The 27,204-nt window shown below is 54.1% G+C and overlaps 1 protein-coding gene across 1 annotated transcript in view; it reads left to right on the forward strand.

Annotated features, from left to right (window-relative positions):
* The first annotated feature begins 1,474 nt into the window (after positions 1 to 1,474).
* The window catches only part of Cacna1i (calcium voltage-gated channel subunit alpha1 I), an 82,768-nt gene continuing 57,038 nt past the window's right edge, over positions 1,475 to 27,204 (forward strand). Inside the window, exons 1-3 of the mRNA XM_090328759.1 lie at positions 1,475 to 1,704; positions 18,825 to 18,936; positions 19,434 to 19,567. Coding sequence (XP_090184885.1) covers positions 1,475 to 1,704; positions 18,825 to 18,936; positions 19,434 to 19,567 — 476 coding nt within the window. The remainder of the gene's footprint in view (positions 1,705 to 18,824; positions 18,937 to 19,433; positions 19,568 to 27,204) is intronic.

The raw sequence follows: 27,204 nt of genomic DNA on the forward strand, positions 1-27,204 counted from the left end.
GGCTCTGTCACTGAGCTCTTCAGCTCAAGGCTAGTGCTGTACCATTTGGACCACAGCGCCACTTCCGCTTTTCTGGTGGTTAATTGGAGATGAGAGTCTCACAGACTTTTCATGCCTGGGCTGGCTTTGAACCACGATCCTCAGATCTCAGCCTCCTGAGTAGCTCACAGACGTGAGCCACCACTCCAGGCGACTTCCAGCTTTTTGCTGCTGAATTGGAGACGAGTCTCTTGGATTTGTCTGCTCAGGCTGGCTTTGAAGCACAATCTTCAGATTTTAGCCTCCTGAACAGTTAGGATTACAGATGTGAGCTCTTGGTGCCCAGCCAAGTTTTTTCTTTTCTTTTCTGGTCAGTACCAAGGTTGAACCCAGGGCCTTATGCTGGCTTAGCTAGTTGGCTCATTTGGCTTTGCTTATTTATTTGTTTGCTTGATGCTCTGCCTCTAAAGTCATGCTTCCAGCTTAGCTTCCCCCCTCAATCCTGGGCTTGAGCTCAGGGCCTGAGCACTGTCCTTGGGTTTTTCTCAAGGGTAGCATCCTACCACTTGAGTCACAACACCACTTCTGGCTTTTTTTCTATGTATATGGTACTGAGGAATTGAACCTGGGTCTCCTTGCATGCTAGGCAAGCACTTTAACCACTAGGCCAAACTCCCAGGCCCTGCCAAGCTTTTTTTGCTATTCAATTGGAGATGGAGTTTCATGGACTTTTCTGCCAGGGTTGGCTTTGAACTGCAATCCTGTGGATCTTGGCCTTCTGAATAGCTAGGATATAAGTATGAGCTATTGGGATCCAGCCTTTATTTTGTTATTTTTACAACCCTGGAGATAGAACCCAGGGCCTTTGGCATGCTAAAGATATTCTCTCTCTCTCTCTCTCTCTCTCTCTCTCTCTCTCTCTCTCTCTCTCTCTCTCTCTTCCTCTCTCTCTCTCTCTCTTCCTCTCTCTCTCTCTCTCTTGGTTGGTTGCGGGTCTTGAACTCTGGGCCTGGGCTGTGTCCTTGAGCTCTTCAGCTCAAGGCTAACGTCCTATCCCTGGAGCCACAGCATCACTTCCGGTTTTCTACTGGTTAATTGGAAATAAGATTCTCACATTCTAGAGTGCCAGGGCTGACTTTGAACCTTGGTCCTCAGATCTCAGCCTCCTGAGTAGCCAGGATTACAGGCGCCTGGCTTAAAGAAATACTCTCTACCAATGAGATAGAATCCTAATCAGAACTCCAGTCCTGAAAAAAGAAAAAGAAAAACAAAACTGGTTGGGATGTGGCTAAGGAAACCGCAAGTTCATTGAGTTGGCCAGGTTTGGCCTTGACCACCCTGCTGGTTTGATGCAGCCCAGGCCTCTGCTCCTCGGCTAGGGAGGGAGGACTGCTGGGCCCTGTCCCTGGGAGAGGGGGGCAGTCTGGGGAGGGAGAGTCAGGCGTGCCCCCATATATCCCTCTCTGCTCCTCAGGGCCCCCTGCTCCTCACTGACATGGCTGACAGCAGCTCACCGCCCTCGTCTTCAGCTGCCCTGGCCCCCGAGCCAGGAATCACAGAGCAGCCGGGGCCTCGAAGTCCTCCTCCGTCCCCTCCAGGCCTGGAGGAACCCCTGGATGGAGCCGATCCTGAAGTCCCACACCCAGACCTGGCACCTGTTGCCTTCTTCTGCCTGCGCCAGACCACCAGCCCCCGGAATTGGTGCATCAAAATGGTGTGTAATCCATATCCTTCAGACTGGGCATGGTCACACCTTACCCAGAGGCCATGGGCAGGTGAGGGAGGGGAGGATAGCTCCACCAGGCGCACTGTCACCTCGATTGGGGACCCGCGACCTTGGGAAGGCTATTGAGTGGCACAGATGGTGAGCCTGGAGAGATGGCGGGCACAGAGGCTGTTCCTGGGATTTTGCTCACATGAAGATTCTACAGGTTTCTGATGACCATGGTTTGGGGTGGTGGTGAGTCGATCCAGTAGTTTGATGATTTCAAATGTCCTTGGTGAGCCATAATCCTCAGATCTTGGCTTCTTGGGTAGCTAGGATTACTGACATGAACTACCAGGGCTTGGCAGAACTTTTATTTATTTATTGAGTAAAATATCATTTTATGACTACCTTTGGGTATCTGACATTTTTCTTGGTCTGATGAACCTTAACTTTTATTATTATTATTATTAGTAGTAGTAGTATTGGTATTATTATTAGTGGTATTTTACTTATTTCTTGTCGTTCTGATGGCCCGGCAGCCTGAGATTGGGGGGTTGGTGTTTGGCATGTGTGAGGAGAGGATTGCTTCAGGTCACATCATCCCATGACAGCAGGCAGCAGGGTCAGAGAGGTGAGGGAGGGTCTGGAGGGCAGAACTTGCTGTGCTGACAACCCACTCTTATAAGACAGCACGGACCAGCTTTTGAGTGGATGACATTAATCTATGCAGGAGGCCAGAGACCTTATGACTAAATCAGCCTTTACAGGTGTCACCTCTCAGCACTCTTCCATGGAGAATGGTTTGTTTGTGAGTGCTGGGGACCACATTCAAGATGGTTCATAGCGCCCCCCACTGTCCTAGGGGTACAGAGTTGCTCTAGGGTCCCCGAGTTGGCCCACTAGGTTTTACATGCCCCAGCCCAGCCTCATTTTCCAGCTCTCTGCTTCCACGGGGGGTTCCTGGACTGAGGGCCTTCTCACAGGCGCTTCCTTCTGTCTCAAGTGCTTTCCTCTTCCCCTTTCGTCTGGCCAAAGTCTTTTCTTTTCTTTTTCTTCTGGTTCTGGGGCTTGAACTCAGGGTCTGATTGCTTTCCCTGAGATTTTTTTTTTTCCTGGATTTTTCTTCTGTGTATGTGGTATCAAGGTATCAAACCCAGGTCTTTCTGCATGCTAGGCAAGCACTCTACCACGAGGCCAAACTCTTGGCCCCTGAGATATTTTTTCTTCAAAGCTCGTGCTCACTTGAGCCACAGCTCCACTCTGGCTTTCTGGTGGATCATTGGAGATAAGAGTCTTACAAATTTTCTTGCACAGGCTGACTTCAAACCATGATCCTTAGATCTCAGTCTCCTGAGTAGCTAGGATTATAGGAATGAGCCACCGCTGGGTGGCTTCTTTGAAGCATCTTTTACATCGTAGCTCCTCTGTGATTCCTCTTGGACTCGCCACGTGTCATGTCTAGTGATGGAATTCTTACTTTAACCCTTGCCTCCTTCTGGAGTCTGTTATATGACCAGGACAGGGGGCAAGACTGTCTTGTTTGCTGCTTTCCCAGTGGGGCATGGCTCCTTCCATAGGTGGTGCTCAGCAACTGTGGGGATGTTGAGGCTGAGTCTCTCTGATGAATGGGGATATTGGGTGGAAGGGCAAGGAGCGGAGGATGCTCTGGGCACAGACCTGAGAAGAGGAGCTGGAGGCGTGGCTGGCTGGAGGGTAGTGAAAGTCCTGGTAGCGCCGTGTTCTGAGGCTGTCTAAGCTGCAGAGTTTAAAGCAGATCATGCAGAAACCTGAGCTGTGGCGAGGCGCACAGAGAGCCCCCTGTGTAGGGGGTTCTCCACAGAAGTGGAGGCTGAGATCTGAGGATCATGGTTCAAAGCTAGCCCAGCTAGGAAAGTCTGGGAGACTCTTATCTCCAATTAACCTCCCAGAATCCAGAAGTGGTGCTATGGCTTAAAGTGGTAGGGTGATAGCCTTGAGCAAAAGAGCTCAGAGACATCCCAAGGCCCTGAGTTCAAGTCCCATGAGCAACAAAAAAAAAATAAATTGGATGCCGGCTCTGCCACAGGGTACATGAGATAGTTAACACTGCTCTGGGTACTGGTGGATTTGACCTTTGGAGCCTAGTTCTGATGGGCTGTGGCCAGCACATAGCTAGCTGGCCCCTGGTTAGTTGGTTCCCGTGCTGTATGTGACCATGGGCTGGGCTGGCCCAGGATAGGGGAGAGGGGGCCTCAGGCAATGCCCTCCTCTAACTTAGGACAACTCTGATCTGGGCATGGGGTTGAATGTAGTCTGGGATTGTCAGCTCAGAGAGCTGGGGAGAGTGAAATCCCACAGCCACTCAGCCAAGCCAGTCCAGGCCGGGTGAGGCTGGATGGAGGCAGCTCAGTCAGTGAGAACTTCAGAGGAGAGCTGTAAGAATCCCAAAGCAGGGCATCTTTAAAGGGGCCAGGCCCTGGGACTTACCGACTCAAGATGTCTGTGACTCAGTGTAAGGGTTAAAATTTAAAAACAAAACAAAACCGGGTAACATTAAACGTTCTGTGTTCCAAAGAGTGTAAGCGTAGAGTTGGACGGCTGCACTGCTGGGTGTCCAGAGCCGGGAGCTGTGGTCCTGCGCCTGAGACCAGGGAATTGTGGTTGAATGGGGCAGGAGGGGGCTAGGCCACAGGGAGCGGAGGCCTTGGGGTTCACAAAGGATCCCGAAGTAGTGCAGAGGCAGCATCAGGGGCTTGGGGACGAGCAGTGTAAGATGGCTCCCATTAGACTCGGGGAGTCCTTTCCTGGACAGAAACTCCCTTCCCTCCCGTGCTTCGTGAAGGGTGTCACGGGCAATGGCTGGCTGACCTGTGATGTGCAGGGAGGTCGCCTGACCTCTAGCTCCTCCTGGAGGGCCTGGGGACAATGTGTGGCCCAGTGACCCTCTGTGGTAGTGTGGCTGTGCTTTGTGGTCCTGCTGCCTGTTCACTACAGGATGTCTCACGACTCTTAGCGAATGCCCCCCCCCTCCAGACTGGGCCTATAGCCGCGGGGAGTGGGTGGGGGGTAAGCCAAGTGGTGGGAGCCTTGATCAGGCTTCCTGTGGTGGGGTGCAGGGTGATGCGGGGTCTTCCAGGATACCCTGTGGAGCTGTGTCCCTCCTGCTGAGGGCACTGCTCTTTGTCGTCCCTGCTCCTGACTCAGCTCCTTGCTTACCCAAGAGAAAGGCCCTGAGTCACTGCCTGAGTCACCGACCGGCCAACGTGCCTCTCAGACCCTCTCGGAGCCTGCAGATCGGTGGAAAGGCAAGTCACCCAAATGTCAGCACCTTCCCCCAATGGCCTCAGCCTTGGATGTGTTTCTGGCAGCCTGGCTTTCAGCTGGGAGGCCCCTGGGTGGAAGAACCAGGGGATGGATGATGCCAGGTGGCTTTCAGGGAGATGATGTTTGGCTGTCCGAGTCAGGCAAAGCCGAGAGCTGGTTCTACCTGTCCTGTACAGTGATAGCCGGGTGGTTTTCTTTTGTTTTTTTTTTTTGCCAGTCCTGGACCTTGAACTCAGGGCCTGAGTGCTGTCCTTGGACTTTCTCCAAAGCTAGAGCTCTACCACTTGAGCCACAGCACCATTTCTGGCTTTCTTTTTTTTTTTTTAATGTATGTGGTTCTGAGGAATCGAACCCAGGTCTTGCTGCATGCTAGGCAAGCACTCTACCCCTAGGCCAAACTCCTGGCCCAGCCAGGTGTTTTGACCCCTATGATCCTCAGTCCCCTGCCATCCCCCGGCAGATGAGTGAAAACACCCACCTTGCACGCCCGCATGGAAAGCCAGGGTGGCTCCTAAGGCAGAGTGACGATGAGATTTGTAGCAAAGTGCCAGCGTCCTGTGGTTGTCACTGTTAGGGGGCCCGAGGGCCAGTGGGTGAGCAGGGCTCTCACGTACTTCAGAGTTTACTCCCTCCTTGTGGTCAATTCAATAAGACACTGGTGACAAGTCTTTAGAGGGGAACTTACACCTTCTAAAGACATGGTTCCTAAGGAAAAATCAGATCCAGTGTCTGTTGTTTAGGGGAATTGGTGTGAGGCTACTCCTCTGCCCTTCCCCCTCCCCTCCCTGTTCCCCCAGCCCCCCCCACTTGTGTCCAAGCTCTGGCCAATATAGACTTTGCTAATCAGTCACAGCATCCGTCAGCTGGGTGGTCTTGGCAGCCATGACTAATCAATAAACTAGAACTGTAGGTCCACATAATGGTGCTGGTGAGGCGAGGGTCCCCAGGTGCCCAGTGTACCCCCTCGGGGTCTCCTTGCTGTCTCCCTGGCTCTCTTGGGGACCACCCCCCTTGAGGAGTCCTCCCGTCCCATCATGCTCCTGGGCAGGGCCTCGCCTGGGACAGCCATGCTCATCCTGACAACATTTCTGCCTCAGTGGGAGCCAGCCGTGCGTGGCAGGAGCCAGTGGCTTTGAAGGCAGGGAGGGCTGTGTTCCGGATGAGCAGGGCGCCTGAGCTGGAGGGAGGGCAGAAGGAGCTGCACGCAGCCCAGTGACCTTGCTCAACTCACCTTCCTCCGTTTGTCCTGGCAGAGCAGGCAGTGGGGGTTGTGGAGTGGAGATGGCGTCCCCACTTCCCTGCTCCCTCTCTGTGGGTGGCACTCCTGACCCCGTGGCAGCAGTCACTGGACCTGCCGAGCTGACCGGGCTCTGGGCAAGAAGGCCCCACCCTTGCTGAGCCTGTGTCTGTCTACCTGTGAAATGGGTTGTAAGGCGAGCCTGGCTAGGAGCATCAGTGTCAGATGGGAGCTCCTGGCCAGCACTGAGTACACCGTGAGGTGCCAAGTAGTGATTTAGGTACCCTGTATGGATGCCAACAGGGCAGCTGAGCACATCCTGAGGCTGCAGGGTGGGTGGTGGAAGAGCAGGAGGGGAGGTGGAAGGGCATGATGGAAGGCCCTCCCTCTCCCTGCCACCTCTGCCCTGGACTCTGTGACCCCACAGGGCCAGGGGGGTCCATTCAGGACCTTCTACTGCCAGGTACAGGCTCCTGGGGCCACTCTGGAGGTCCTGGGCCATCAAAGCTCCTCCTTTCAACTCCCCTACAGAGACCTCCCCCTTCCTGCCCTGGCTCCCCCCTCCCCCCTCCCCTGCACATGAAGAGCATGGGGCTAGCAGGCCCAAGTGTGGGTAGCCTTAGTTGTACCCCTCTCCTGGTCCCATTGTCCCCCCTCCCGCCTTCCTCTTGGGCCTCTGGGCAGGGGATCTCCTTGTCCTCTGCATTGTACCCCAAGGGACTGGACTGATGTTGCTATCTGTCCCGCCCCTCCCCGCTCTTCCCTTCATTTGTTCACCTAGCCTTTGCTCATTCAGTCCTTGCGACTCCACACTGGGTCCAGAACGACCCACCAATCTGGATTCATGGCATCTGCCTGGTTGTCTTCCAGCCCCGGACTCTCTGCCGGGGGGCCTCACCTCCCCAGCTTCTGGGCTGAAGCCCTGGAGGGCAGAGTCTGCCCCGGGTTACCCGGGCTCACCACCACCACTCAGCCAGGACTTCTGAGTTTCCCAGATACTTTCCTGTTCACAGCTACCTCTGGTGGTCTCTGTATACTCTACACTGTGAGGTCCAGGAAGGGAGCAAGGCTTGCTTGAGGTCACCATCCTGTATGGGCTAAGGCCAGGGGAGCCCAGGACAGCAGGCTCACCCACCCAGCCTGCTTCGTGGCTGGGGAGGGGCTCCCTGGAGGAGAGGAGACCCTCCTCCTCCTGTCCTGGCCTGCTGGATCTGACCAGACGGGTGGCAGGCATTTTTGGGAGAGGCAACACATGCCTGGGAAATTGTCCGTTTCCTCCATCTGCTGTGGAGAAAGTTGTTTTTCTCAGAAATAAAAGTCAGCATTAAGCACCATCCCCCCTGCTCCACACCCCGACCCCCCCTCCCACGTTCTGGAGTGCAGTGGGTACCATGCTATCATTGGTCAGTAGGACAGGCTGGATAACCAATCAGAAGATCCTAGCTTGGCCAGAGGAGACCCTGTCCTCCTCCCACCTCCTCAGGGCAAGGTCAGGTTCCATAGCTCGGAGATTTCTACCTGGGACCTAGCCTAGGAGAATTTGTGAGTTCTAACCTGCAGAAGGGGGTCTTTTGGCCTGGATCTTGCTATATGCGTAAGAGTTTTCCAGAGCAGGCTCATGGAATTGTGTATGGACTGGCAAGGGTGGGAATGAGAGAGGCAGAGGTTGGATAGCAGGGTGTGAGATGCCAGGCTAGAGCTTGCATTGTGGCCCAGGGGTGTCAGGGATGGGTGGCCTGCGGGGCCTGTAGGGGTAGGACATTGCAGCCCTTCCTCCAGCAGAATGCAGGGCCCCGCGGAAGAGGCGGAGGCCTGGACGCCCCAGGAGAGTCTCATGGGCTGTGATCAGCAGGGCTGGAAGGCTGAGTGGCCTAAGGGAGGTCCAGGGGCCCAGAGGGGATGGCCAGGATCCCAGGTCCCATCAGGAGAATCTCCTCCTGAGACCCGGGGCCTGAGGGGCCATGGGTGATCATTGGGGTGCTGAGAGAGCCTCCCCTGTCTGTGGAAGGGCATCTGGGAGCAGCCCCACAGAGGAGTCCGTGTGTCCTGGCTGAGCATCTGGCTGGGCAGGTGCACAGCACTGTAATAAGGAATGTGGGGGTTCTTGGGGTGAGGGGCAGGCCACAGGTGCTGGTGTCCTACAGAGCCGGGCATTGGTGGCCCACGTCTGTAATCCCAGGTTCTCAGGAGATTGAAATCTGAGGATCCAAGTTCAAAGCCAACCCAGGCAGGAAAGCCTGAGAGATTCTTATCTGCAATTAACCAGCAAAAAGCTGGAAGTGGCACTGTGGCTCCAGTGGTCGAGTGCCAGCCTTGAACCAAAAAGCTCAAGGACAGTGTCTAGGCTCTAAATTCAAGTCCCAGGACGGTGTGCTATGTTCTAGGCCTTGTCTGTGTGGCAGCCAAGGGCCAGACTGGCAAAGCTCCAGCCTGGTCATCCGGCCCGGTGATGACCAGGCAGTGACAGTGATGTGGAGGGATGGAGGTGATGCGGAGGGATGGAGGCGGGCCTGTGTGAGGCTCAGTGGGCATCTGACAGCATGGCTGGGGCTGTTGTCACTATCTACCCACCCACCAAGGTAGGGGGTTAAATAGGACTGGATTTCCATTCTCCATCCTTCCTAGGCCTCACAAGCCGACTTGACCAGCAGGCCTCTCCCTGAGACCCGGTTGTGGTCCTGTTGGGAGACAAATGGCTTCATTTGTTTCCCTCAGAGAGAAATCAATGAGTGTTTTTAATCAGCTGGAATGTCCTCCTGCTAATCTCTCCCTCTGCAGTTCCTGTGGGGCTGCTCTCCATTTCCAGCCCATCAGCTGCCTGGAGCTGTGTGGTTGGAGCGAGTGTCTTGGCCTCTCTGGGTCTGGTTTCCTCTCAGGTAGTTGCTGGACAGGGTACGTGAGAGACAGTGACCACGGGAGGGTGTGGGGCAGGTGGGCAGCACATGGGTGCCCAGGCTGTGAGCCAGCTGTACCCAGGGTCTGGCCTGGGGAAGGTGTGCCTTCTAGGGTGAGATTCTCCTCTAGAAATTGGGAGTGGAAAGGCTGGGCCCGTATTCTTTTCTTTCCTTTTATTTGGTGCTCATCTGGGGCTTGAACTCAGGGTCTGGGTGCTGTTCCTACCTGAGCTTTATGTGCTCAAGGCTAATGTTCTACCATTTGAGCCACTGCTCACTTCTGGCTTTTTTTGGATTGTTTATTGGAGATAAGAGCCTCATGTGATTTTTAATTCGAGCTGATTTCTCCCTTGGGGGCAAGCTTCCTGCGATGTCCAGCACAGCCTAGCCTCAGGGAGAAACTGGCCTCAAGGTCTCTGAGGCTGAGGGGCCCCCGGCCATTAGTGAGAAGCCAGGGGCTGGGGGAGGCTGGCAGTGGGAATCCAGAGGAGGCAGGGAGCATGGGGCTCATGAGGTCTTCTGAGATCTCATGTGGCTCCTGTGATCTTAGAGTGTCACATTCCTAACTACCTGTCCATCCGCTCCGTCCCTCATCCGTCCACCCAGCCACCAACCAGTCCCGTCCCTACCCTCTGCCTGCTCCTTCTGCCTTAACCATCAGCACACCTGTCATCCAGGACCCACCTGTCCACTCACCTGTTCTGCCAATTCCAGCCCCTCCCCTCCCCCACGCTCTTCCTCCTGCCACCTGCCCAGTGGCCACTCTCTCTTTAGACCACATGCAGGGCCTTTGGTACCCAACGTTGTTTTCTCCCTTTGCTAGTGTCCCCTTATACCTACCTCTCTAGGCTTTGGCTCTTGGCCTACTACATGTGTAGCACATAGTAGGCACGCAGCACATAGTAGGTATGCATCACAGAGGAGACGTGCAGCACTTTGGTTGAGGAGTAGTACCTGGCTGCTGGGTGGAGGACAAATGACCTCTGACGTATGACCTACGAATGCATGACAGGGCGAGGCCAGAGGAGGAAGCAGTCCAGAAACTCAGGAAGGGCTGGGGGTGTGCTCTGTGCTCCAGGGCAGGGGGGTGGGTGGAGAGGGTGAGAGGGACAGATCTGGAGACAGGGGAAAGGGAAGCTGCAGGTTCTGGTCTGGTCCACCTCCAGAATGGGAAGTGCTGGGAGAATTTGGTGATCGGGAGAGAATGTGACACCATGAACTTGGGGTGCAGCATTGGGGGGGGTGACTGGGTGGGGGGATAGCCCTGGGCTCTGGTCATCCCAGGCTGGGAGCTGGGTTCAGAGAGAGGGGGGTAGGCATCAGAGCAGCAGCAGGTGAAGGATGGAGCTCAGGAGGGGCGCGGGGTAGGGGGGCGGGGCGCCAGAGCCTCCTGAAGGCCCAGGGTGAGGGAGTCTCCTGAGCTCTGTGGGGCTGAACCGAGCGTCAGATTTGTTTCGCTGACTCGTGAAATTGGACATTTCTTTCTAATAGTAATGGAGGTGACAAACCACAGTAGCACGTACTGTAGTGCCCGTGGCTGTCACTCGGGGAAGTCACCCGAGATTCCAGTCACGTCCTCATGGCCGTGTGCGTCCATCATGCGACACATCACCAGGTAGCGTCCGACCTCTGCTGGGGCGTGTTATTTACTGTGCCAGCCACAAAGCATGTGCATTGATGGAGAGGGTTGGAGGCTGTGTGTGGTGATGCAGCCCTGGGGAGGCTGAAGCCCTGGGGAGGATTGGAAACTCAAGGACAGGGCAGCTTTTGCATAGCGAGATTCTGTCTCAAATTTCGTTAGAATAATTTTTAGCTTCCTGAGCTTAAAAACATGCTATGCATACCCAGGCACCAGTGGTTCACACCTGTAATCCTAGCTACTCAGGAGGCTGAGATCTGAGGATTGCAGTTCAAAGCCAGCCTGGGAATGAAAGTCTTGAGACTCTTCTCCCCAATTAACCGCCAGAAAACTGCAAGTGTCGTTGTGGCTCAAGAGGTAGAGCTCTAGCCTTGAGCCCAGAGTTCAAGCCCCAGGACTGACATAAAAAATTACATATTTAAGGGTTGGAGGCATGCCTCAAGTGGTAGAGTATCTAAATGTGAAGCTCCAAGTTCAAGACCCTGTGTCACTAAAGAACAACAAAAATACCATCCAAAATTATGTATGTATGTATTTATTTATTTGCTGATTCTGGGGCTTGAACTCAGGCCTGGGCTCTGTCCTTGAGCCTCTCTGTGCTCACGGCTAGCATTCTACCACTTGAGCTACAGTGCCACTTCTTGCTTTTTCTGAGTGGTTTTTTGGCAATAAGAGTCTTACACGTTTTCCTGCCTGTACTGGCTTTGGACCTTGATACTCAGATCTCAGCCTCCTGAGTAGATACAATTTCAGCTGTGAGTCATGGCTCTCAGCTTCCGTGTAGAATTGTTCATGATGACAGATGGTTGTTGGGAAGAGGAGAACATTCAGGATAGGCAGGGAAGCTGCTGGTTTCTCCTGCGCAGACATCGCTGCCTTGCCCCCTTGGTTCCCCCAGGTGAGCCTGCAGCGGCCCCTGGGCAGATTCTGTAGGGGATGCTCTGAGTTCAAATTCAACAGGGAAGGCTGCACTCAGCCCTGCCTGCCTGGCCTTCTCATTAGCGGCTGAAGCAGTGGTGTCTGGAGTCTCCTTGGCCAGAGCTTCTTACCATGGCCGCCAGCCTGGCAGCCCCCACCCCCTCGCCACCGCCTCCCCCACTCCGGCTGTCTGTGCTGGGCACAGCAGCTTCGCTGGGCGTCTGCAACCAGAGCTTTGGCCAAATTGAGCACGTTTCCAATGATGGGGGCTCTGAGAAGTAGGGCTGAGGCCGGGGCCAAGAAAGGCTCACTCCATCCTCCCCCACCGGATCCCGAGATGGGCAGGTCACCTGGCTGCATGCTCCTGTCCACAGGGGTGGTGGCTCTGGTGGCCTGGCACCCAGCAGCTCTGTTCGTGGTGTGGACTGCGGTGTTGTTTGGGGCAGGTCTTGCCATCTAGGTCCTTCATTTCCTTCCCTATCTGTGGAAGAACATGGATTTTTGCGTGCTGACCCTACTTGCTGTGAGGGCCCCAGCTTTTGGGACGTCCTTTTTTTCTTTCCTTCCTTCCTTCCTTCCTTCCTTCCTTCCTTCCTTCCTTCCTTCCTTTCTTTTTTCTTTTTTTTTTTGTGCCAGTTCTGGAGCTTGAACTCAGGGTCTGGGCTCTGCCCCTGAACTTCTTTTACTCAAGGCTAGCATTCTCCTACTTGAGCCACAGCGCCTCTTCTGGCTTTTTCTGTCTATGTGGTACTGAGGAATCGAACCCAGAGCTTCATGCACTGTACCACTAAGCCACATTCCCTGCTTTTGCCTGATTTTTATCTTCACGGAATTAGATTCAGACATTATTTGCTATGTTATGTCTGGCTTACGTTGTCTTTATTTTCATGGTCGTATAATATTCTATCAGAAGGTGCTGGGAGTGTGGTCTAGTGGTAGAGTGCTTGCCTGGCATGCACGAAGACCCGGGTTCAATTCCTCAGTACCACATACCTAGAGAAAAGCTGGAAGTGGTGCTGTGGCTAAGTAGTAGTGCTGTAGTCTTGAGAAAGACCAAGGACAGTGCTTGGGCCCTGAGTTCAAATCCCAGGACCAGCAAAAAATAACAACAAATACTCTATCAGAAGGATATCCCACAGAGCTTTTCAGCCTTAACTCTGTAGACGTTTTGAGCTGAATAATTCTTTGGGCCAAGGGCAAAGGCCCTAGGTGTTTCCTGGTCCCCACCTGCTGGATGCCTGGGCCTGAGTCAGAGTTCGTGTGGGATTAGCTTTCATGGACGGAGTTTCAGAGCTTTCCAGAGTGGCTGTTGTCCATCAAGATTACTTGGGTGAATGAGTGAGTGAGTAAATGAGTGAATGAATGAGTATGCATTCTTCTTTTAAACCCCAGGCCCAGAGCAAGGCTGGCCTCAGATAAGCCAGAATTGGCTTGATTTGAGAAGAGGGCGAGACAGCTTAGGCCTCTCAGGGCCCCAGGCCTAAGCACCCCATCTTGGGGTACACCAGAGGTCAGCCTAGAGGGAGCTGGGAAGAGGGGCTACACTCCGTCCCCTCTCTCCCTTCTTCCCTCTGTCCCTCCCTCCCAGTCTAGGAGGAGGCAGCCTCAGTCCCCTTCCTCTGCTTGATTTATTTAGACATCGGAGCCAAACCCTGGGAAATGGATCAGACTTCAGATCTGACGAAAATAAAAACAAACTTGGCCACCCCCTCCAAGCCCAGCCCTCCTCCCTTCTCCACCCTCCTCCCAGAAACCCCCTCATCATAGACTCCTGTGCAGTCAGGCAGGCAGGGGAGGTGGTGGTCACCGTGGAAACCATGCAGGCTGCAGGCTGGCTCCTAGGACGGAGGCCATCCTGAGGGCCTCCTGGCCTGGGCGGCCATCTGTCTACCTGCCGGGTGTCTGGCTGGGACTTGGTGGGTGTGATAGGTCCCAGGCACGGTGGCTTCCTAGGAGACCTTGACCATGTTGCCATTGCCTCCACCCCAAATCCTGGCCTTCTTAGGACTCTGGCTGGGGGGGTAGAGTTCCATGACCTGGTCCATGCTAGCCACCTCTGGCCAGGCACCAGACACAGATGCCCCCTCTCCATGACCTTCTGTAGTCAAGTCCTCAGCCCTCCAGGACGGGCCTGTTCCTGACCCTGGGGGGGAGGGGCAGGGGTGGTGCTCATTCCAGTTACCCTGCTTGGGCCCTGGGAGCAGACCGAGAGGGCATCAGGGTGGGGGATACCCCAGTTGAGGGGCCTGTGCTCAGGGGATCAGCCACTCCTCAGTCTGGATGTAGTAGGGTTTGTCTGGAGCTCACAGGGGGCACATAGCCTGCCACACCAGTGCCCTCCTGACCCCAAGCCACATTCATGTAACTCAGTTTCCCCATCTGTGCAGTTATAAGTCAAGGGAACTTTGTGAGAGCCAGACCTGAGGTGATTGGCCTATTCCTTTTGAAAGCCCTAAGTGCACCTGGGCAGTAATGGCTTGTAATGACCTTTAACTATCAACCCAAGGTCATAGCAACCCAATCTCTGTTCTTCTCCTCTTCCTTTTCTTCCATGCCAGTACTAGGGCTTGAACTCAGGGCAAAGATTCTGTCCCTTTGCTTTTTTTTTTTTTTTGCCAGTCCTGGAGACTGAACTCAGCCTAAGCACTGTCCTTGGACACTTGTTTTGCTCAAGGCTAGGGTTCTGCTACCTGAGCCACTCAGCCTTCTGAGTATTCAGGATTATCAATGTGAGCTATGGGGCTCTTTTTTCTTTTTCTTCCTCCTCCTCCTCTTCCTTCTGCTCCTCCTCCTCCTTATTTTGTCAGTCTTGGAGCTTGAACTCCCATTGCCAGGGCAATATCCCTGGGATTTCTCAAGGCTAGTGCCCTTCTTCTTTTTGCCAGTCCTGGGCCTGGAACTCTGGGCCTGGGCACTGTCCCGGAACTTTTGCATTCAAGTCTAGTGCTCTACCATTTGAGTTGTATCTCCATTTCCAGCTTTTTGTGGTTCATTGAAGGTACGAGTCTCATAGATTTTCCTATCCAAGCTGGCTTTAAACTGTGATCCTCAGATCTCAGCCTCCTGAGTAGCTAGGACGAGAGGCACGAACACTGGTACGTGGCCTGTGGCTTTCTTCCTTATGGCTTCTTTTCCTTGAGCCATAAAGTGGGGCAGCCCTGGGTCTGCTCTCGGGGTGGTCCACTGAGCCCTGTGGCAGAGCCCCACTAGGCCCAGCTACCCTGGCTCTGTGTGCTGTGGCCCTCACTCCTGTGCACACCAGCTTGGTTTCAAGGAGATAATGTATTTACTTGATCAGAAAGCTCCTAGGTAAGCAAATGCTCTTTGGCATGTCACTAGGCTGTGTTTGCGATCTTCACTGTCCTTAGCCAGGTTGACCTGGTGTCTGGCACACGGCGGGCACTCGTCTATGTGCATCGGGGTCCTGCTTGGGAGGTGGGGGGGAGGCTCCCTGATCACCCCAACTGGCAGAGGGGCTGAGGCACGGGGAAGGTGCAGCGTTCATTTCTGTTTCCTCCTCAGGGCCCCAATGCTGAGCCAGCTTTGCCTGCCAAGGAAACCGTATTGATCGTATTGCCATTGATTGGTTTGCCATCTGCCCTCATCAGAGGTGTGCCTGGCCGTCAGGGATCTGATGCGCCTCAATGACCTCCCTGTGGCGGGGTCCCAGGGGTGTCATTGGCAGGGCTGGGGCAGGGAGGGAAAAGCGGGGTTTCGGGCAGGTTTATAGAACTGGTGGGGTGCGTGGTGCCTGTCATGTGCTCTGCGGGCTGTATGTGCAGATCAGCCTGACGGGAGTGAGGGTCTGGGGGTGAAGCAGGCAGGCAGCCTAGAGTACGGCATTTACTATGCATGGTCACAGCCCTCCGAGCCCTCCATCTGCAGCTGGGGCCTATGGGGCCCCTTCCCGCCCATGGGGCCCTCTTCCCACCGCTGCGTGCCCCCCCCACAGTCTGGTTGCTCTTCTAAGAGGGCTGAAGCCCTTGATCTCAGTGCCAGCAGGGAGTGTGTCAGAGCGGCAGGCGGCCATGCCAGCTCTGGCCTGCCTTCTGAGCCTCGAGTCTCTTGGATGAGGGCCCAGGATAGGGCCATCTGGGATTTCCCCAAGTGCCCAAGGTGGAGGATGAGCTGTCCATCCTGAAGCTGAGGCCAGGAAGTCTAGGGATGAGAGCTGCCCCCTCTGTCCTCCCAGGATGCCTCCAGGTGGGCAGCGCCTTAAAGTCCGACACAGAGGGGGACTGTGGGGCTGCAGTGACCTTGGGCAAATCCTGTCAGCCCTCCAGGTCTATTTCCTCTGTTCCCCATGGATTGTGGCGACGGCCAACATCCCATAGGGGCCTGGAACACAGCAATCATGGTACTGGCCAAATTCATTGCTGGAGCTGGCTGAGGTGCATCCTGGGAGCTATGCAGGGCTTTGAAGGGTGTGTAGGAGTTTGCCAAGAGAGAAGGAGTTCATCACGTGCCAAGGCCAGAAGAGTTTGTTGAGGTCTGGAAGGCCTTCATTGTTTGGCAGAGAGAAGATGGTGTGCCCTGGAAGACTTTTGAGCAGGGCAGGGCCATAATTAGAGTTGTGTTTCAGGCAGATGAATCTGGCAGGGATAAATGAGCTCGTGGGGCAAGAGAAAATAGGCTCTCTGGTTTTGTGTCTCAGCTCTGTCTCTTCAGCTGGTGACCTTGGGCGGTTACGCCTCCCTTTGTGTCTTAGTTTTCTAGTTTCTAAGTGGGTCTTATCACAGAGCCCAGAGGATTCAGTGAGTGATACTTGCACAAAGCTAGTGGTATTGGTGCACTCGGATGCCCAGGCATCTGTGAGGGCACAGCAGAGGATTAGAGGCTTCAGAGGAGCTGAGCGGAGTCTGGCACAGGGCTGCTGTGGGCTGGGGTGGGGGGCCTGGGGGAGAGGAGGCTGAGGGCAGAACACTGGCCTCTGAGCCCAGGGGGCCTGGCACATTTCGTACATGCCAGGAGGGGCCTCAGTTCCCCTTATCTGTAAAGGGGCTCATGCAGGGTGATAAGGAAGAGGTGGGGGGTCCAGACACTCAGGGGACACCTGATCTTGGACATGATGTCAGGACAGAGGCCCCAGAGGGTGCGGCAGAAGGAGAGGGGGTGAGTGGGAAAGAGCAGGGCAATGGGGACCTTCACTGGTAATTAGAATGTTTAAACTTCTAAAAAGTTAATTAATGAGGAAGCTGCTGCCTGAGCCATGTTCAAGCTAGAAGGGGGCCCTGGCAGCCACCGAAATTAATTACAGGCAGTGGTGGGAGAATGGCAGCTGGGTGTGGGGGGCGAGGAGGAGGGAGTAGGGCAGGGACCAGAGGGGGCAGAGAAGGTGAGCAGGGGGCTGGGGTGGGAGGGGCCATCACTGTGGAAATCAGGTTGTCACCCTCCCAGCTCCCGAGGCCTGGAGTAGGGCTTGGTGGTCCAGGGTGCTGGGGGTAGGGTCTCCAGGCCCTCAGATATTTAGTTGTTCATTCAGCCAACTTCGTGCCTGTGTGTGTGTGTGTGTGTGTGTGTGTGTGTGTGTGTGTGTGTGTGTGTGTGTGTGTGTGTGTGTTGCAGGGCCTGGGGCTTGAAATCAGGGTCTGGGCAATGACTCTTAGCTTTTTCTACTCAAAGTTAGCCCTCTACCACTTGGAGGATACCTGGAGATAAGGTTCTTGTGGATTCTCATTCTCCTGAGTAGCTGAGATTACAGGCACAACTCACTAGGGCCCAGCTTCATCCAGCACACATGTATGAGTGCCTATTCGAGTCCCTTTACTGTGAGAGCCTGGAGTGAAAAAACCCCTGTGCTCTGCAGTGCTGGTTCTAGCAGTGGACAGAGACTGAGTGTGAATAGGACACAGTGACTGAGGTCTGGGAGGGCCTGGAGAGGTGTGGATGTAGGTGGGAGGAATGAGGGAGAAAGGAGAGGAGAGGGAGGAAGGGAGGAGGTAAGGGAGGAGGCCCTGGCGTTGACAAGGTCAGGGGAGGACGTCGTAGAGGAGATGACTACAAAGTTTGCTTTTTATTTTTTTCCTCTCAAAGCTAGTGTTCTGCCACTTGAGCCATGGCTCCACTTCTGGCTTTTGCTGATGGTTGAGGTACCAGTCTACAGACTTTCCTGTGTGGACTAGCTTTGAATCTTGATCCTCAGCCTCCTGAATAGCTAGGACTACAGATAAGAGCCACCGATGCCCGGCTTGAAGTTTTCTGTTTTTAAAATAAACTATGTTAACTTTGCCCAAGATCGCTTCAAATTCCAGATCTTCCTCTCCTATTCCTTCCTCCCCGCCCCCTGCCAGTCGCTGGATTACAGGGTGCCCCCTGCCCCCTGCTGAGATTCCAGGCTCTGTGGGTGGTGGACTGAGAGTGGTGGTAGAGGACCTAGTTGATCCTGCACTGAGAACTGTGAGAAAGGAGATGTGCACCAGGTGTCTGGGCACAGAGGAGGCTCTCCATCCTTAACCTGTTCCTGCTAGGTAGAGAGCTGGGCGCAGGGGGCTCACATCTGTAATCCGACTACTCAGGAGCCTGAGGTCTGAGCCATTTTGGTTTGAAGCCAGTCAGGATAAAAAAGAGAATGAGACTTTAAAAAAAAGTTGTAAAGGTGATGTACAGAGGGGTTACATAAGTTACGTAAGTCAGGTAATGAGTACATTTCTTTTTGAAGTGTCACCTCTCTTCTCATTTTCTCCTTTTTTCTCCCCTTCCCTCCATGAAACTCTTATTTCCAATTAATACGAAAAAGGAGGAAGTGGAGCTGTGGTTCTAGTGGTAGAGTGTGAGTGTTGGATGAAAAGGGGAAGGGAGAGGGAGCTCTGGCACTGGGTTCAAGCCCCAGTGAGGACAAGGACACATGGGGCCAATCTTCCTGCAAGGTCCACGGCAAGCTGTAAACCAGGCCTGGACCAGAGGGAACCTTATGGCTGGGGAGGCAAGGTGGTTAGAAGAAGGAGGCAAGGGGCAGTCGGAGGAAGGCTTCCGAGGTGGAGAGGCTAGGCCTGTGTGAGCTCCAGCAGGGGCAAGAATGTGTCTTCAGGCAGGAGCTGCTGTGGCCATGCATGTCTGTGTCCAGGGGTACGGGGTAGGTGTGTCGCATTCCAAGGCAGGCCCACCCCAGGGCCACCCTGCCCCCCTTTGCCCTTGACTCACATGCACGTGGTTTGAGTGCATCAGTATGCTGGTGATCCTGCTGAACTGCGTGACCCTGGGCATGTACCAGCCCTGCGATGACATGGACTGCCTGTCCGAGCGCTGCAAGATCCTGCAGGTGAGTCTGGCCCCGCCCTCCGCTCTGCCCCTGACCTGAGGTGATCCCATCACCCCCCTCCCCCCACCACCTTGGACATGGCTCCTCACTTGAGCCTTTGCTTAAAGAGACACTGAACAGAGGACGTGGGACTAAGGCCAGACCCAGCTAGGGTGCACTGGGCCCATCTTGAGCTGGATCCCGTGCAGCCTCTGGAGCTAGGACCTAGTTTCTCTCCTAGTTTGGCCACTCGGCTGCTGTGAGCTCGGAAGCAGGCCACTCAACTCCCCTGAGTCTCTAAAACAGGGCTACCCTGGGGGGCCACTGCGGTGAGAATTATGGAAGAGAGTGCAGACCTAACCCATGGGCCTAGTTGTGTGGCTTCTTACGTTCCCTTCCTGCTCCAGGATCTTTCTAGATTTTTTCCCCCCAGGCCCTCCTGTCCATCTCACGTGGTGTCCATGCTTCTGTCCCCCGTCTCACATGGTGGCCTTGACTTTCTTCCTCCCACCTGGCAGGTCTTCGATGACTTCATTTTCATCTTCTTTGCCATGGAGATGGTGCTGAAGATGGTAGCCCTGGGCATTTTTGGCAAGAAGTGCTACCTGGGAGACACATGGAACCGCCTGGACTTTTTCATTGTCATGGCCGGGTAGGTAGGGGCGTGTGGTGGATGTCCCGTGTCCCCTGTGTGTGGGGGTGTCCTGGAGGCGATGGCCGTGTGGGAAGGAGGGCGCTGGGGAGGAGAGTGGCCCGCCCTCCCACGGGCACAGGTGTCTCCCGTCCTGCCTGCCCTCGGGCGCTGCCAGCACTGTCTGCTTCAAGCTGATTAAATGTGTGCTTGAGAATGCCACTCCCCCTGGCAGAGCCTCCACTTCCTCGTGTGGAAACCGGGTGTGCAACAGTTGTCAAAGTGAGCGCCCATGTCTGTTAGTTGCCTCCTGTCAGCATGGCTGCCAGCGCGGCCCCCGTGGTGGAGGCAGGCGCCCACGGGGCCTGGCCCTAACTGTGGTCGCTCCTATGGGCGTGGGCTGTGTTAGGTGGGAGGAGCACTTTGTCCAGGGCCTCAAGGCCCGAATGGGCAGTGGATCAAGGTCTGTCTGAAGAGTAAATCAAAAGTCAGAGCCGGTGCCGGTGGCTCGCCAGCCACCAGTTAGGATGGTGGCTCATCCTAACTTGAGGAGGCTGAGATCTGAGGATCTTGGTTTGAAGCCAGTCCAGGCAGGAAAGTCTGTGAGACTCTTATCTCCAGTGTACCACCAGAAAACCACAAGTGGCCTTTTGAGCCATGGCTCAAAAAGCCTTGAGTATAAAAGCTCAGCGATAGCACCCAGGCCCTGAGTTCAAGCCCCATAGCTAACGACAACAACAAGTTAGCTGCTCCAACCTGTGATCCTAGCTACTCTGGTGGCTGAGATCTGAGGATCATGGTTCAAAGCCAGCCCACGCACTAAAAGTTCGTGAGACTCTTCAGTTAATCACCAGAAAACCAGACGTGGTGCTGTGGCTCCAGGGATAGGGCGGTTGCCTTGAGCTGAAGAGCTCAGGGACAGTGCCCAGGTCCAGAGTTCCCTTCCTACCATTGTCAAAAATATTTGGCTGGTGTCATTTTCTTTTTCAGTCTTGCTTGGCCAAGTGTGCCCCTTAGTTCTCAGAGCAGGAAGGACTCTCTGTGTTGATTCTAGTCAGGTTGATTTTTCTTATCTCCTTTCTTTTTCTTTTTTCTTTCTTTTCTTTTTGTTGGACTCAGGGCCTGGGCTCTGTCCCTGAGTTCTTGCATAAGGCCAGTGCTCTACCACTTGGGGCCATAGCTCTGATTTCGGTTTTCTAGTGGTTCAATAGAGATAGCGTCTCAGGAACTGTCCTGCCTGGGCTGGCTTCAAACCACAACCCTGAGTAGAGTCACCAGCGCCGTGCCTCCCTGTCCCTCCCCTCCCCACCTTTCCTTCCCTTTCCTTTTTGTGAGGGATTGGGGAATTGATATTTGGGCTTCCTTCTTACCTAGCAAGCACTATGTCCCCAGCCCTATAGTATTTTGCTTTTGAGTCAGGTTCTTCTTAACTTTGTCAGAACCAGCCTCTACCTGAAGAGCCTCCTGTCTCTGCCTCCTGAGTAGCTAGGGTTTCAGGCATGGCCGCCTTGCCTGGCCTCAATGAGCCGTGACTTCTTTCCCTCTTCATGGCCTCAGTGTAGCCATGCAATTGATAAGGTGTGCTGCAGGGACCCCAGAGAAACCAGTTTCCGTTCTTGGAAGACAGCACATTTTTTTTTTCCCTCCCGGCTAGAAGCTTGCTGAATTTTTTTTGTACCTGCAGAATTGAAACCTTTCTCCAGACTCGGGTATTCTGCTAGCCCCCACAAAGTTCTTTTGGTCTTCTGGCCTCTCTTTCTAGAACTTACATTCTCTGAATCTTTTCTCCACGTCTTTCCTCTCTCTCTCTCTTTTTTTTTGTTGGTCGTGGGGCTTGAACTCTGGGCCTGGGTGCTGTCCCTGAGCTCTTCAGCTCAAGGTAACCGCCCTCCCCCTTGAGCCACAGTGCCACTTCTGGTTTTCTGGTGGTTAATTGGTGATAAGAGTCTCATGGTCTTTAGTGCCTGGGCTGGCTTTGAACCATGATCCTCAGATCTCAGCCTCCTGAGTAGTTAGGATTATAGACATGAGCCACCAACCTTGCTTCCTCTCTTACTTTTTATCAGCAATTGAGAGAGAGAGAATCACCATTGCACTAAAAGCTGGACTCCTGTTTCTTCCTTGTCTTCCATTCCCCAACGGCCTCATTGTTCTGGGAGGAGAATCTATGCTTTGCTCTGGTTTATGCCTTCAGCATTCACCCCAGTCTCCTTATGGGTGCTAATTAGGTGTCACCAAATCTCTTCTTGAAGGTAACTTTGTAAATACAAATACAAAGTGTAATTTTCAAAATGAAAAGCAGTGACCCCCTCCACCCCGCCTCGCACTGGAGAGCACTGTTTGTTTGGAGGGTGGCAGGAGGGGAGCAGCAGCCAGCAGAATTGGGAAAGTAGGCAGTGGTAAGCTCCTGAGGAGAGGCCCTGTGGGAATCAGGGCCTGCAGCAACCTCCGGGGGCAAAGTCGCAGTCTTGACCTGTTGGATAGAAGCTGCATACACCTCTGGAAGAGAAAAGTTTACACCTTTGATCCAGACGCCAGTGATTCACACCTATAATCCTATAATCAGGAGGCTGAAATCTGAGGATGAGGTTCAAAGCCAGGTTCATTTACCCCCCCCCCCCAAAAAAAGCCAGTGGCTCAAGTGGTAGAGCAAAAAAGCTAAGGGTGAGCTCCCCCACCCTGAGTTCAAGCTCTAGTACTGGCACATGTGTGTGCGTGTACGCACGCGCGCACACACACACACACACACACACATCTATACATATCAACATGAACCATCACAACAAACAATGGTGAAGCAAACAAAGTTACATTTCCTGTAGATGATGGAGTTATTTATAGACAGGCCTGTGACATATGCTCTGAAATGACAACACGACACAGCCTGTCCTTCCTTCCAGGTTTCAGGATAGTTTTTCTTCCTCTGTCCAGGGGAACCTGCTCTGCGGTTGGCTGGCTCCCTCCTGCAGCCTCCCCTGCACTTCCCTTTGAGCCTCCAGGGTCTGTGCTCCTAAGAAGCAATTCCTTCTAGGCTGCTCCTTTGTTTTTGTTTTAAATAAATAAAGGCAATAGAATCCAGCTTTTCCTGGCTGGGAGTCAGACTTTTTGTGTTCGTATGCTAGCACTGGGCTTGAACTAAGGGCCTGAACCCTGTCTCTTAGCTTTTTTGCTCAAGGCTGACATTACCATTGCATCAAAGCTCCACTTCTAGCTTCTGGTGGTCAGTTGGAGATGAAAGTCTTATGGACTTTCTTTCCTGGGCTGGCCTGGAACTGCAATCAGTCCTCTTGAGTAGCTAGGATTAAAGGTGTGATTGTAGGTGCCTGGCACAATGTAGATGCACCCCCCCCCACACACACACACTGTGAGAGATCCTGTAGCATGTCCAAGCCTACAGCTATCCATCTCCAGGGGCCTCTGCCACTGCCTTCGGGACAGTGTGGGTGAAAAGGGAAGGATGAGGGCTACCGTGTGGGATCCAGAGCCCAGCTTCAGGGTCCTGCTCCCACCTGGTCCCTGCCTCTCAGGGCTGCCCTCAACCCCCACGGGCCCACCAGGCTGGGTGCTATAAATGTTCTGTTTCCAGAGTAACAGCCTGCCTGACAGCCCAAGGATATTCTTTCCTTCCTGCCCCGCCCCTCCCTCAGATGACTGGCTCACAGAGCCTAGCAGCGGGAAGGTGCCTTAGAGGTCGTAGCACGCCTCTCCACTCCCAGTGGAACTGTCTCAGCCGCTTAGCTGAGCCCAGAGCTGGCACCTGCCTATGGTCCATTGCAGGAACTCTCTGCCTCCCAGGGCAGCCAATTTCAAATTGGGAATGCCTCATGTGCTAGAAACTTCGTCCTTTCACCTCTTCCTTCTTCCTCTGGTGTGTGCATGATCGTACCATTTATCATGAAGTCATCATTGATGGAGTACCTGCTACCTGCCGGGCTGTGTGCTGGGCAGGTGAGGAGAGAAAGGTGATCTCATGGAGTGGGTTCAGATAAGTCTGATGTTGCCAGAAAGTACAGAAGGCCATGAGGTTTTAGAGTAGGAACCCCATTTCCAATTGGAGGTTGACATTGAAACCAGATTTGTGGACACCAGGCCCAAAGCACTGTCCCTGAGTTCTTCAGCTCAAGGCTACGGCCCTACCCTTGAGCCAAGCCCCACTTTCTCTTTTCTAGAAGTTAATTGGAGATAAGAGTCTCAGGTCCTTTTGTGCCCGAGCTGGCTTTGAACCTTGATCCTCAGATCTCGGCCTCCTGAGTAGCTAGGATTACAGGTGTGAGCCGCCGTGCCCGGTTTGGAAGTTGGGGCACTTTTAGTTAATTCATGACATCTTTTCAGTTGCCTCTCTGTGTGGAGGAAGACAGTCCTGGGGCAGCATGCAGAGGGCCTGAGGGGTGTGGAGGGAGGAGAGTGTGGGGTAGCATTTTGGAGCATAGAGGGCTGAGGTGGCCAGAGGGGCAAGGACCTGGTCCTCCAGGGAGGTGGAGGCCACAGCGGGGCCTGTGTCTTTCTTGAGTCCTCCCTTCCTGATGACATGTCCCCAGCAAAGGGCAGCTTCTCACAGGCTACTCCTGCTGGACCTGCTTCGGACTGTCGGTGGATGCTAGTTTACAGGCAGAAGGAACAGGCCACCTCCATCTAGAGGAAATGCTTTGTGGTCACCTGTTACGTGGCTGTGCTCAGCCTCCAGGCTGGATCTCCCCACTCTGGACCCCCAGACAACACACCTGGGGTGGTGCTGGCCACCTTGCCGTGGCGTTGGCGTCATGACCCACTGCTCATTGTCTAGCCCCCTGTGCCTGTGGAGCTGGGACCGTGAGTCCAGTCGAGCTGGCTCCGCATCCTGGGGACAAAGCCACCATCATCATTGTGCATGGGATGTGGCTGAACCACTGTGCCACTGAGGCCATCACTTATCAATTCTAACTGTTGTTTTATGTTTCTTCCTGCTGGCTTAAACTCAGGACCTCGCGGTCTTGCGTGATTCCCCCCTCCCCACCCATGCTGACATTCTGTTACTTGCTCTGTCTTAGACGGTTCTACCTCCTCCCTCAGGCCCAAACATAGAAGAGCTACTGCCAGTTGTGGGGAGGGGCTCTCCTGTCACACGCCTCCCCAAGAATTCCAGAGCTTGTCTCTGGAGTGGGGGGAGTGAGGGCAGGCTGCTGTGGGTCTTGTTTGGTTGAAAGCCCTCGGAGGAGGCTTTCTGCGGTGACAGCGTCCCCAGGCAGAGCCATGGGTGGAAAATGTGCTGCGGAGCAGGGACAAGTGTGTGCAGCCGGGGATGGGTCACCGAGGGTTTCAGGAAGCACGAGATTGCCGGGACAGCTATTAAGATGCAGACCCCTTCGTTACAATGAACAACTAATAAATGCTTTAAAAATACAGAGGTGGCGGGGCCGGGAGTTTGGCCTAGTGGTTAAAGTGCTTGCCTAGCATGCACGAAGACCCGGGTTTGATTCCTTGGCACCACATACATAGAAAAAAAAAAGCCAGAAGTGGTGCTGAGGCTCAAGTGGTAGAGCTCTTGCCTTGAGAAAGTCCAAGGACAGTGGTCAGGCCCTGAGCTCAAGCCCAGGATGGGAAAAAAAAAATATAGAGGTGGCCAGGAATTGGCAGTTTACTCCTGTAATCCTAGCTACTTAAGAGGTTGAGATCTAAGTATCTTAGTTTGAAGCTATCCTGGGCGGACAAATTCAAGAGACTCATCATCAATTAGCAAGTGGATAGTGTAGACACTCAAGGCTCTGAAGTGTAAGCCCCAGTACCACTGTTATGCCCAACTCCTCCTAAAACCCCCAAACAGCAGCAACAACAGTCCAGTTGCCTAGCTGAGTGTGGTGGCATACACCTAGAACTCTAGCTACACAGGGTGGAGATCAAAGCTGGAAGATTGAAGTCTGAGGCCAGCCAGGGTAAAAAGTGAATGAGACTGCTATACCTGAGTGTGCTAGAGCCTGGCTGTCCCCCTGGTTATCATGGCAGGAGGATCTCGATCCAAAGCTGGCCCCCGGCAAAAGTGTGAGACCCAACCCCCCAAGTAATGGAAGTGAAAAGGATATAGGGCATGGCTCAAATGCTCAAGCACCCTGACCGTGACCTACTCATGGTGAGGGGCAGGGTTCATTGTTGCCTGGCTGAGGTCCTGATATTATGCCATTTGTCATGGATGCGACACCAATGGTGTGGTTTTCTGACAGTGCCAAGTCCTGTGGATGTCGGCTCTGGCCATTGTGTGTGCAGTGTGAGGTTGGCACTCTTGGGAAATGTCCAGGACTTTCTTTTATGGTCACAAGGCAGTGGCTAAGCTGTGGGTGTCTTGTCTGAATTGAAGGCTGGAAGGATGAAGAGAGACAGGGCAATGCCAGCTGTCTTCTAGGATGATGGAAACAACATTTTCTTTTCCAGATTCCTCCCCTTCCCCATATACTTAGGCCAGCAAAACATTGAATTTGGAGCAGGCAGCCAAGAGTTCTTCAATGGGATCAGGCCAGGTCTGAGAGAGGAGAACACGGGGTGGGCAGCCTCCTCTCCTGGGCCTTTCTGTTCCTTCCTCCACCTTCTGCCATGCAGTAGCCTCCACTTGGCCCCTCTGGGCTCTGCTGAGCTGGCTGGGCAGGGCCTGTGCTCTGCTGAGAGACCTAAAGTAAATGCTAACCATGCATGGTTAGGGGGCAGAGGTCATCACTGGGTATTTCCAGAAGGCTGCGGAGCTGGCCTCCCCTCTGTGTGGTTTTGGGGGGGGGGATTCTAGGTGTGGGAGTCCCCTGTGGCCCCTGTTTATCATGGGTTTTACAGGTCTGTCTGCCTGTCTTCTGAGGACATCCTGCAGTTCCCAGGGCTGGGCCCTGGGCCAGGACTGCCGGGGGGGGGGCTCCAGGTTTCCTATCTGTTGTGTGAGGCACCGAGGGTGGGTGGGGAACTGGAGCCATTTTTGTTCAGCTGAGCCTTGTTGGTGGGTGTGGGCCCGCGAGGGCTCCCCTGGGAATCTGAGTGAACGTTTCTGTCATTTGCATATGGCGCAGGGTTAGAGGGAGGTGGGGGTGGTCACTGTGCAGGCGGTTTCCATGGGAACCGCAGGATGGTAGCCAGCCATGAGTGATAGAAGGAGTCACCATGATGCTTAAGCCAGGGGCCTGAGAGTCAGGCATGAGTCAGGAAGGACTGCTGGAGTCTCGTGGCACGGAAATGTCAAACCTGGTTACGGGAGTCTACTAATGACTTCATTGGGAGCCCGGGGGTCTCCAGGATCCTACAGGGTGCCGCAGACTGTGCTCCCCTCCCGTAGTCCTGCTCAGTCTTCCATGCTGATTTCTGTCCCTGGGCTCACAGCCTACTCCTGGCAGGAGATGTCTTTCCTTTTCCAGGCAGACCCTGTGGCCCAAACTGGGTCTGTGCACTTTGATTGGCTCATGTGGGGTATTTCCTCACCCTTGGGCCAATCGTAGTGGATCTGGCTGATTCAGAGCTTTGATTGGCCTGCACAGGTGTGAGATCAGCCCCATCCATGCCATGTAGCCTGAAAGTTGGGGGGGATGGAAAGCCCTAAATTCCAGGCCCTGTTCTCCTGGGAGTGGAGAGGGCACTTACGTTCTGGTGGTCAGGAAGACCTGGTCCAGTGACCAGGCTCTCTCTGTGTGTGCCCATGTGCAAATGCTGGTACT

This window comes from Megascapheus bottae, chromosome 2 (assembly GCF_031878675.1).
Source record: "Megascapheus bottae isolate mThoBot1 chromosome 2, mThoBot2.hap1, whole genome shotgun sequence".
Taxonomy (NCBI): Eukaryota; Metazoa; Chordata; class Mammalia; order Rodentia; family Geomyidae; genus Megascapheus; species Megascapheus bottae.